A 12287-nucleotide genomic window follows, 5' to 3' on the forward strand; every position below is an offset into this window, starting at 1 on the left:
CCTACCTCTTTCGCTATTCTGTTTTATGCTGAGAGAGGTAAAAGGAAAATTTAACAAGACTAGTGAGCTGGATGTAAGCGGAATTTGCATGAGATTGTTCCGGTTCAGCGCGGTGTTAATGTTTTAAACCTCGAGAATGCATATTTGTAAACTCGATAGGTGGATTGATCAGCGCCACGTTAGCGTAAATCGCTCGTATCCTGTCCTTTTTTTGAATACAGAGATTCAGTCTCTCGCATCTCGTAAAATAATAACTTACTAAACGCAGAAATTTAACCTGAATATTTAGATAAACTAAAGGACCGTAAATTGAAGTAGCAACATCGTCGTTTGCAAGCAATGCGCTTTAATCGTGTCTATGAATATAGCCAGTCCTGTTCAAGTTTAATTTCTTGTTGCATCACCTAAGATTTCTATTTTTACCGCAATAATTTATTGACTCCTTACCGGGGCTTTGAAAGTAAGCAAATTTTACGTTCCAAAATATAAAATGCGCCTCATTTTCAGTTTGAAATCTATCACTTGCATGCAACCCGTGTTAATATTCTTCAATCTCAGACATTCCTGTTCCCACGTACTTTTTCCGTGTTGCCAAAAACAACTTAAAATACTGTCACATAACGCCTCTGGGGTCACTGTTATCGACATCCGACACGCGCAGAGCATAATTCTCACAGATAGCGTGCACTCTCTAATCACGTGAAATGCCTAATGAGTTATAAATAGCACAACCTTGCCCAGCCTTTAAATTGCCTGGTTGCAGTAACGGCAAGATCGCACCCAGATTTCTTTTATAGAGGTCTACTTCAACTCTCTCGTCCACGATTCATGGCTACTCCGTTCCTTTTCGTCTCTGTCGCTCCCGTGCTGGTTCTTTTTATGATACCTACCGGTAAGTAAGATTTATAGTTTTTGGTTCATCCATTAGATGTCTACAGATGTCATAGAATGATGGAAATAAGTGAAAGATGTAGTTTGGATATCTGAAAAGAGATCAGTTCAACACGCAGCTCTTTTCTAATCACAGCTCTACTGTGTTTAGTCAAAAATTGATTGGGTCGCCTTTGGCAAATTAGGCAAGTATGACGGTGAATGCATCTGTCAAATTTTCTCGTCTTGATTGCTAGCTACCTTTGTTTTGCAAAAACTTTAGACGAGGCCACGTTCTCTTTTGCATGATTGAATTCGGAGTCAGCCACATGGTTTAGACTGTAAGGCAAATGGCAGAGTATAGAAAGTGGTTTGTCAGCTAATCGTAAAGTTATCTTTCATTCTAGTCTATAGAGACGATGGCATAACAAATAATTAGTAATTAAAATAAGTAAATGGGCAAACTTATTTTTCTTAGAGCGGCAAAGGACTTTCGCCTCAGCTCAAACAAGAAAGGCTGCTTTGTACTTCTATTAAACTTGTTCTTACGAAAAATTAGGTCAAAATATTGTCCCAGAGCACCTTTACTTTGCTTTGTTTGATTTTCCGAATAGTTTAATTAAAGAAATATGCGTATATCGTAAGAGCGAAATCTTTTTAGTGACTTTCAAATGTCTCTCATACCATGAAAACATGGCGCGCCATTCGGACTAAATTTAAGCAGGACGATGTATACTGGTTTCTTTCCTGTGTATAAATTGCCTTCTGATTCTGCTAATGCTTTGATACAGCTTTTTTAAAACCTTAAATTCAAAACATTTCTATTTTTTAGAGACTCGAATGAAAAAAAGCAAATACTATATGAACCTCGCACGTATATTCATGAGTCAGTGTATTGAACTTTCACCATCGTTTTTCCAGCTTTAGTACAACGCATCGGGCTTTTTGTTGATCGCAACGTTTATGTTTTCCTTTTTTATATTGGTTAAAGCACTATAATGTCCATAGACAAAGAAGAAATGAAGGAATGTTACTTTTAGAATCGCTAGAATTAAACTGTGTCTTTGCGTTGTGACCTGCGGCCAAAGAACACCTTCGACGAGGTAAATAACAGCATGAAAAGTTAAAGTAATTGACGTAGCCTTTTAATTCCATTTGGTTTTATTCGCTTTGAATCTTCCTGTTTTGCAAGGGAAACAAACTGAAACTAAAAATGACTCGTAGAAGAGCAGTTCCAACGGCTTTTGTTGAAAGCGGAAAAACTGAATCGCACGTGTTATCAAGATCGGACATGTCTTCGAAGAATCCCTTTTGCCATAGTCCCTCGGTGACAAGTCGATGTGGTTGATTTACACAATTTAAGATACAGCAATATTTTTGGAAGGGATCACTTTTCATCCACGATTATGGTCGAATTTAAACCGCAAGGCTTAACCGTTAAGAACAAACGGCCCAACACTTTGAAATGTGAACTCTCTTCTGTTCTAAATCAGTACTGATTGGACTTAATACGTGTTGTGTTTTCCTGCTGACGTAACTTTTTGAGGATAAGACAACTCATATAATATAGAGAAATCACGATCTGCAAGTGAGTGCAGCAATGGATTATCGATTGTTCTCAGCTTCCACTTTGTTCCTTCTCACATGAGGCTAAACGCATGTAGAACTTTCTCAGTGCTTGAATACCGCTCACCTTTGAATATCACAACTGCATTTGAATTTATTTAAAGTTATTTTTTTTGCCACACAAGAATAAATATTTACAAGGACACATGATAAGTCAATGTTTTTGGCGAGGAAGCCTACATGAAATCGCGAGACTTGAACAAGGTTAGGCTTCCAACGAAAGCTCGTACCAATATAAAACAATCACTACACTAGTATATGGCAATTGCGAACATACAATCTGTATTAAGTCACATGAATGACATGCCATAGCTAACCTTTGCAATTCTTTTTGCCCAACAGCTGTATCTCTCCAGTGTTACGAATGTAGCAACCTCCCAGATGTTCTTGGTGGAACTAGCTGCAACCTCGACAATGTGAAAAAGCTCACTTGCCCTCCGTTTTTCGATAGATGTATGACGATGAAGTATGACATGTCTATCGGAATTGGAGCATCGCAATCAGTCGAGCTTAGGAACTGTTCATCCAGCCTAGCCTGTAATCCCCAGTCGGACTTCAATGGTAAGCACAAGAAAAAAGTTCTTCTTTGTCTTTATTTAAATCGTCTAACATGACTACTTCTTTTTTTCTAGGTAAACCCAAGTCTTAATTTAATTTTACAAGCAGTACTATACCACGTGTTTCTTTCTGTTAAGCATTTGGGTGTTGAATCATCAAAACTGAAGTAGTCCATCGCTGGAAAAATAAAAGTTCGTAAGAAAAGCTCGAGGGAAGATTTGTCATGACACTATTTACAACAAAAAGTTGATATGCTTGAGACAATGGTATACCTTGCTATTTAGATTTGTTGTACGCCGCCAAGAAAAAAAGCAAGGGTTGTGCGCGTAATTTAGTGTATACCTCGCAAGGATGGCATATATATATATATATCAGTTTATCATTTACTATTGCTCAAATAGTGCTTTACTGCGAAGGATCGTGCACATATACGTTTCATAACCGCAGTTCATACATATGTTTCATATGTTTGTTGTTGTTTGATTTATCATCTACGGCTTTATGTCGAATTAATTTGATGGCCTGCTCCCAGTTGGCTTGTTAGCTCAATTGGTAGAGCGCTGCACTAGTATCGCAGAGGTCAGTGGTTCGAATCCCGTACAGGCCTGAAATTTTTTTCAGGTCTGATTTCACTATTGCTCAAATAGTGCTTTACTGCGAAGGATCGTGCACATATACAGTTTATTTCTGTTTGTAACTGAGTGGAAAATGCTTTTGGGGTTTTAGTTAAGGTCACTGAAACTCTCGCCTCTGTGGATGAAACTGCATCGAAGAAACACTCATCTGAAAGCTCTTATTCAATTTCTGGTGCTATATCACTAATTTTTAATGCTGTTCTAAGTGCTTCTGACTTTAGGAATATAAATAAAATCTCAGTGCGTGACGATCCCCAGGAACACCACTGAGCTGCAGTTCCATGTGTAACGGTGCGCTAGATATCTTCTTTCGATCTTCTGATACTGGAAATAAAATTCTTCTGTGTGCCTATTCATCTTCAAGCTAACAATAGAAGTATCTACTTTCATGCAAAACACCAGAAAAGCTCTCATGTTGTTTAGTTATTACATGTCTTCTCATATTTATTAAAATTACTTTTTTTACGCAACAGCGTGCAAACTGCTCGGTGACGTCGGGGTTTTCTTCAACTGCACAATGGACTGCTGCCAAGGCGAGCTGTGTAATACTGGAAGATCCACTACAAAACCATCTACTGTTGGGGAGGCCTCAACTACAAAAGACTTCCAGTCCTCTGCACCGTCTAGCGCAGTAAAGGGACCAGCATTGAGCCTTGTAAACATGTTATCTGCCTTAGTTCTGTCAAAGATCGTGGGATTTAACTAAGACCAGCTATGTATAGCTCTATAATATCATAGCTTTCGCGATTGAAAAGCTGGCTTCTTTGAGAAAACTACTGTCCGCTGTTTGTTACCCATGCTAATTTTATTACTAGCATCCAGTATGACTGATTTAATCCTAAGTTCAATCCTGCACTACTTTGAATAAAAGATTTTGTTAACAAATTTGTTTCTCAATAATATAAGCTAGAGCCAGAAGCAATACTTGAGTCTTAAAAACTTCATCCCAAAATGCGTTAAAATTAATGCTGAATCAGTCTATGAGAAATGAGCCAAGCTAACTGTGTTACGAAATAGGCTACATTCCCAGATTGTGCCTAAAAAAAGTCAGCTGATGAAGTCAACAATTGCAAATGCACCTTTCTCTATCACTTCCATAACTTTGTATATCTTTACCCTAACATGGCTGCTGATTGGAAGGTGTAATAAAAACATGTACTGCTGACTATTTGACACTTTCCAATCCTGGTGAAAGGAACTCATGACTCACGCTACCTTTTTTTGCGTCATGTGAAACGCGTGTTGCATCGATGCATGCGCCGTAAACTTCGACCTTTCAAGATAAATAATACAGTAAAATGAACTTTAAACTGTCTACTGCTTCATCGATAGCATTGTCAAACACATCTGAATTCAGTTCCTGGTGTAATGAGTGAACATTACGTCAGAGTACGAGCTCTAAATTTAGTAACTCTTCACTGTAATCCATACACAAACTTCTCTGATATACACAAAAGCCATCGATCAACTTTGCTTAAATTAGGGCTTGTTGTAAGACTAAAACATGTCAGTAAAATTAGTGAGGTGTGACAGCGGAATTTCAATCGTTTCACTGGAGCATCAAGTCCCCTTGATGCTCTCTTGTACGCGACATGTACTATGTACCCTTACACTGAAAACTTGATATCACCTCAGACCCAAAATTTTGGGGAAAAAATTTTCAAAAATGACTGTTCTCCGTTAGCTTTTACAATTAAATTTAAGCTTACTCGCTAGAAAAGATTTTATGTCATTTGTCTCTTAGTGGATATATTCATTCTTTGGTTCCTTTGAATGTTCAAATTTCAAAGGAACAATCTCATCGTAACCACCTCCACTTTGGCAGATAGTTGTTAAATATCCATAAAGACATACCTGAATGCCTGAATAGAAAGTAATGTTAGTATTTTATCAATCGTGTCAGTTATCTTATTAATAAAAACACTTTGACCTCGCTTGAAGATTCCTTTGCGATTTGGGGTAGCCATCACTGCAACCAAGGGCTTGACATGTTTGAATTCATAAGTTTGCACTTTAGCTAGCTACTTTGAAGCACTATTTATAATGTTCAGTGGTGTAAACCATAATTTAACATGTGGAAAAAAAATATTCAAATTTCAAAAATGGGGTGGAGACTAACTGCGATACTGATCCTAAAGACTATTCCGGCAAGGTTTGCCCGTTTATCTACTCCACTACACATCATCATGGTACACTCATACAAAGAGCTCAATAATGCATGAAAGTAATTTCAGTTAATTGTCCCAAAAATTGGAGGGAGCATGTTTAGAATGTACATGTGCTTTCGACTCGAAGGGAAGCGTACAGGATAATTTGAAAGCTTACTCTAAACAATACCACGGTTTAAATTTGTGTAGTGCTTACTAATAGTTGAGCGGTTAAAACTTTGTTTTCAACAAGCTCCAGGCTTGTTAAAAACCTGCGCAAATCAATGAAAAGTCAGAGGCTTGATTTGTGGTCTGTCACGGTGGTTCGCAGTTTGGGAAAACTAATGCCTCAGAGGTGAAAATGTTTTAGCAATTTGGAGCGCCACAAAACTATTAACGAAATTGAAAAGTTTTCCTGATAACTCTCAAAAAAGAAACAACAACTTTGAGTTTAAATTTACAAGACATGTTTCGACATTCTCATGTCATCTTCAGTTGCAAATGAGCATTTAACTGTTGTACATTTGAATTTAAATTAGGGTACGTTACAAACTACGTGTCAGTGCTTACGTTACATTTGAATGTTAAAAACGCGAAAGATGTAAATAGCGCGCGCTTGACTAGATCAAAAAATAAATAGATAAATAAAAAATAAATAAATAAATGTAATAATAATAAAAATAAATTAAAAGACCAAGGAACAACATCATTAAAAGGAAAGAGACAATTCTAGATGTTTCAATTGCTGATTAAGGATAGGTTTTTCCCACTTAATATGCAATGCCTCTTTGATCTTAATTTGGTATTTTGAAGCGGCAGAATCTAAGATCGTGAAACATTCAGTATCACAAGAGTCAAGACAGGCCCTTGATGATTGCAGGTGCTTGTAAATATGCGAAGTTTTGTCCGACAAGAGGTGCTCACGAACTCGTGTACAAATGTGGCGAGTGGTCTCACCAATATAACTGACATTACAGCCAGCACATGAAAACTTATATATATGACACGCGAACGTAGACCCAGCGGTACTGAATCTTTCACACTGAACATGTTTCTGAGTTTAAACGTACTGAAGACTAACTTAATATCTAAATCAGTTCTACAATAACGTTTGAGTAGTTGTCTTAACTTAGTCTGAGCGATGTTCGAAAACCGACCAACGTAGGGAAGTTTATAATAGTGCGCAGAAGGTTTACCGGAGTTAGAAGAGGCGTTCTGCCCAGTAGGAGGATTCTTTTTCTTCGCTAGATACCTGTAAATGATCTTGTCTATGACCCAAGATGGAAAACAATTTTTCCGTAGCAAGAAAATAAGTTTATTGACATCTAGATGAAAACCAACCCAGGAATTATTGATCTTATATGTTCTGTCAATCAACGTTCTGACTAAACCTAATTTGTAAACCAAAGGGGCGAAGCTGAAATAATTGGTAAGAAGGCCAGTAAACGTCTTCTTGCGATATACACTAGTGACGATGGATGTATAATTGTTGTCTAACAATATGTCTAGAAACGATAATTTCTTATCAATTTCCTTTTCCATTGTGAAACGGATACTAGGATGCCTGGCGTTGATATAATCAAAGAACACGAGCGCGTCCTCCTCGCTATTGAACAAACAAAAGGTGTCATCAACATAGCGTCTGTAGAACAGAACTTCAGAGAATGAATAGTTATCTAGCCAGTTTTTTTCATGATGTCCCATAAAGAGGTTTGCAAGTACTGGAGCAAGTGGGGACCCCATGGCAACCCCATCTATTTGATCATAAAACACACCCTTAAACAAGAAACCAGTCTCAGCTGTTGCGAAGGTAAAAAGCGTTTTTAGGTCAGCGGCGTTTATCTTAAGACCAGGGTTACCTTGATAAATGTATCTGATCACCAGATCAATACATTTATCAAGAGGCATACTAGTGAACAGACTCTCAACATCGAAAGATACCATGAACTTCCCTGAGGTTGATAACTAGTTGATTTCATGTACAAAAGAAAACGTGTCGCGGACGTTGTGTTCACGCGGGACATGTGGCTCTAGAAGATTACAAAGGAACTTAGATAAATTGTAATTGTAGGTACCTATTGAAGATACTATGGGTCGAAAAGGAGGTGTTTCATTAGGCTGCCGAGCCTTGTGCATTTTAGGTAGCCCATAAAACCTGGCTGGTTGAGAACCAGTTGGATAGATTCTCTCATAGGTATCTTTGTCTAAGTGGCCCTTATTTTTAAGCGCTCTTAAAAAACGTTGTAATTTACCCTTTCTTTGTAATGTAGGATCGTTATCATTAACCTTAAACTTAGAAGTGTCTCTGATAATGGAAAAAACACCCTCTTTGTAGGCTTTCCGGTCCATGATAACTAAGCCATTTCCTTTGTCAGGCTTCAGTATTACAATGTCCTTGTTCTTCCTCAAATCCTTTAGTATCCTACATTTCTTTAAGTCCGCTGTAGAAGGTTGGTGTCAATAAACGTACGAATGTGCAAGATGAGAAAGGTCTGCGACCAGTTTTCCCTTTAGCTTACATCAAATAGATGGGGTTGCCATGGGGTCCCCACTTGCTCCAGTACTTGCAAACCTCTTTATGGGACATCATGAAAAAAACTGGCTAGATAACTATTCATTCTCTGAAGTTCTGTTCTACAGACGTTATGTTGATGACACCTTTTGTTTGTTCAATAGCGAGGAGGACGCGCTCGTGTTCTTTGATTATATCAACGCCCGGCATCCTAGTATCCGTTTCACAATGGAAAAGGAAATTGATAAGAAATTATCGTTTCTAGACATATTGTTAGACAACAATTATACATCCATCGTCACTAGTGTATATCGCAAGAAGACGTTTACTGGCCTTCTTACCAATTATTTCAGCTTCGCCCCTTTGGTTTACAAATTAGGTTTAGTCAGAACGTTGATTGACAGAACATATAAGATCAATAATTCCTGGGTTGGTTTTCATCTAGATGTCAATAAACTTATTTTCTTGCTACGGAAAAATTGTTTTCCATCTTGGGTCATAGACAGGATCATTTACAGGTATCTAGCGAAAAAAGAATCCTCCTACTGGGCAGAACGCCTCTTCTAACTCCGGTAAACCTTCTGCGCACTATTATAAACTTCCCTACGTTGGTCGGTTTTCGAACATCGCTCAGACTAAGTTAAGACAACTACTCAAACGTTATTGTAGAACTGATTTAGATATTAAGTTAGTCTTCAGTACGTTTAAACTCAGAAACATGTTCAGTGTGAAAGATTCAGTACCGCTGGGTCTACGTTCGCGTGTCATATATATAAGTTTTCATGTGCTGGCTGTAATGTCAGTTATATTGGTGAGACCACTCGCCACATTTGTACACGAGTTCGTGAGCACCTCTTGTCGGACAAAACTTCGCATATTTACAAGCACCTGCAATCATCAAGGGCCTGTCTTGACTCTTGTGATACTGAATGTTTCACGATCTTAGATTCTGCCGCTTCAAAATACCAAATTAAGATCAAAGAGGCATTGCATATTAAGTGGGAAAAACCTATCCTTAATCAGCAATTGAAACATCTAGAATTGTCTCTTTCCTTTTAATGATGTTGTTCCTTGGTCTTTTAATTTATTTTTATTATTATTACATTTATTTATTTATTTTTTATTTATCTATTTATTTTTTGATCTAGTCAAGCGCGCGCTATTTACATCTTTCGCGTTTTTAACATTCAAATGTAACGTAAGCACTGACACGTAGTTTGTGACGTGCCCTAATTTAAATTCAAATGTACAACAGTTAAATGCTCATTTGCAACTGAAGATGACATGAGAATGTCGAAACATGTCTTGTAAATTTAAACTCAAAGTTGTTGTTTCTTTTTTGAGAGTTATTGTCACTCTGCTGTCTTTACGTCCTTTCCTGATAAGAATAGAAATTTGGCCGTGAGGAATTCAAACCTGGAGTTATCGTTTTGTTGGCCTGGCTCCATAAAATCACAGAGATGTATAAAAAGTTATAACCAATACACATTTTAAACATATATGTTCCTACATAATCCAACAGATACGTTCACAAGACATCATCATCATCATCAGTCTTCTTCGTGCTCTGTTGCGCATAAGGCCTTGATACTTGATACGTTCACAAGACAAAACCTTTCAATTGTGAAGTTGACGAGAAGGAAAATAAAAGAACGAACTGACCCTAGCGACGACGAAAAAGAAATAACGGCAAGACTTCCATATAACCCCATACTTCATTATGCATACGATTCTTGGATAAAAGAAAACAGAGGCAAAAAAACGGATTACCTTTGGGACTACGACTTTGTTTTTGATTGGTGTGGGGTTATACGGAAATCTCTCCAAATAACTTTAACGATAGCGAACTCGAACGAAATGACCTTAACGAAAGCGAACTTGGAAGAAATGACCTTAACGAAAGCGAACTCACAAGAAATGACATTAACCAATGCGAACTTGAAAGAAAATCACGTTCACAACGTTATATATCATTATTTTGTGCCTCTGCGTATTCACGTGCAAGTCTGTATTTTAACCTTTGTTTATAGCTCCTTTCGTTCAAAACATTTTTGCTCGCGCGCGATTAGTCTAAACCTATCACGTGACCGAATATCTCCCAGCTTAAAGTGGTGGCCGCGGCTATTCGAGGATATACCCCAAGTGATTTTCCCCAATTTTCAAACCATACTTACAATACGGAAAACTTTGCGTCTTACTTTAATTCAAGATGAGAGAGCGTTGTGTGGTTGTACAGAAGAAGGAACATGTTTTTTTGTTCATTAAAACGTACTAGAGAACACTTAAAAGTAAACATCCCGCGTCGTAAACGGTAAGCTGTTCGAAAATTTTTCCCGCGCGTAGAAAAATATTTGAAGGATAATAAACACAGTAGCCTCTATTTGGTGCGAAAATATGTTCTTGTCATAGAGTCAATATCACCTCAGCAAATAACTGCTACAAATAGAAAAGTGAGAATGGGTCTGCGATGAAGCCTACAAGCGAGACTGACAGACCAGCGGCTTCAGCCCCAGATCCACCAGATTCACCGAATCCCGTACAGGCCTGATTTTTTTCAGGTCTGATTTTCGCTATCGTATAAATAGCGCTATCTACTGCGAAGGATCGTGCATCATACGTAGATTCACTTCTGTTGCAGAAGTCTGCCTCACAGCAATCCGTTGCACAAGAGGTCATGTTAATTTTACAATTATTGCACACTGTAAAAGAAAAAAAAAGGGAAGAAAATTAAGTATAAAAGCTGGAGAAAGGCTCCTTTCTAACAAGAGAACCTACGCCCAATAGATTTCTCCTCAATTTTCAGGAACGAGTGACTCCTATCAATAGGAGACACCAAAACTCGATAGTGTATTTTTTCTAAATTTGACAGGCCTAAGAACACTGCATTAACCCTTGGCACCCTGAAATCGCTAAGCATATCCTCTATGCTTTTCCCAGGGTTATGAAACGGGGAATATTTTTGATAATCTAACGCTTCTTTAGTTGGCTACCCCTTTTCGTTACCCTCATAACCCGAATTTATGTCTCAGAGGTAATACTGTATGGAGAAATTAGATGCAAGTCAACGTTAGGGGATAAAAGGTTAAGAGTAGACCTCTACATTTATACAGGATAGCCCCTTCAGTGTAGTAAACACTGGTAGCGACGGGGGTCCTGTTAGCCACCCATCCCACCCCAGCGAAGGACATCCATCACACAGTAATCTCGTGCGTGAGAAATTAACGTCTCCTGCCCCTAACCCTACAGGAGACGGGACCTCCATTTATTCGTCCCTATCCCAGAAGACTAGAATATCCAATCATTTCTTGATGTTATAGAAAGGTAGCATATTCTTCTCAATTATTTTAAGATCCTGAGTGTTTGACTGGCCGGGGCTCGAACCCTCGACCTCCAGCACAACAGTCCAGCGCTCTATCCATTGAGCTAACCGGGAGGCGGTTGATATAAGGTTAAATGACCAACAGATGGTGTACTCTTGCAGTCCAGCTATCGACCTCATAAAACATCTTGAAAAGGCTACAGGCCTTTATGGGTGTCGTAGAGCATCAGGTTCAAAACTTGTTGAAGTAATCTTTGCTGTTGTTGATTTTCTTTTCGTTTGTTTGTTTGTTTTTGATCGAGTGTATTTCCCAGGCTTTTTTTCGTGACTGCTCATGTTCCAAATCATCGCCAGATTTCTGAAAATGAAACTTTTACATGAACGTTTTACTTACAGTTTCCTGGCCCGTCCGGTGCGCAAATTGAGGCGCTGACGGAGCAGTTTTTCAATGTCATATCACACGGGCCGATGCCAGGGATCGTTGTTTTAATTTCCACGGTCATACACCTATCATAAGCAACAGGACACTCCAGGACTTCTGGTTCAGTGCATTTTTTACCCAGATATCCAGTTTCCGCTGGTAAATTGCTGCATACGTCACACTTAATTGCAAATGTCAT

At 38.3% G+C, this 12287-nt stretch overlaps 2 protein-coding genes across 2 annotated transcripts; one reads left to right on the plus strand and one right to left on the minus strand.

The window, feature by feature from the left end:
• Positions 1 to 623: 623 nt before the first annotated feature.
• LOC111346559 (uncharacterized) lies at positions 624 to 5623 on the plus strand. Its single transcript, XM_022953838.2, has 3 exons — positions 624 to 892; positions 2839 to 3057; positions 4163 to 5623. The coding sequence occupies exons 1-3, from the start codon at positions 829 to 831 to the stop codon at positions 4393 to 4395; spliced, it is 516 nt and encodes a 171-aa protein (XP_022809573.1). The 5' UTR covers positions 624 to 828; the 3' UTR covers positions 4396 to 5623.
• Positions 5624 to 10215: 4592 nt separating this feature from the next.
• LOC148730706 (uncharacterized) lies at positions 10216 to 12287 on the minus strand. Its single transcript, XM_088761843.1, has 3 exons — positions 12062 to 12287; positions 10977 to 11047; positions 10216 to 10877 (listed from the first exon to the last, which is right to left on the minus strand). The coding sequence occupies exons 1-3, from the start codon at positions 12285 to 12287 to the stop codon at positions 10785 to 10787; spliced, it is 390 nt and encodes a 129-aa protein (XP_088617969.1). The 3' UTR covers positions 10216 to 10784.

This window comes from Stylophora pistillata, chromosome 5 (assembly GCF_964205215.1).
Source record: "Stylophora pistillata chromosome 5, jaStyPist1.2, whole genome shotgun sequence".
In the NCBI taxonomy this organism is placed as follows: Eukaryota; Metazoa; Cnidaria; class Anthozoa; order Scleractinia; family Pocilloporidae; genus Stylophora; species Stylophora pistillata.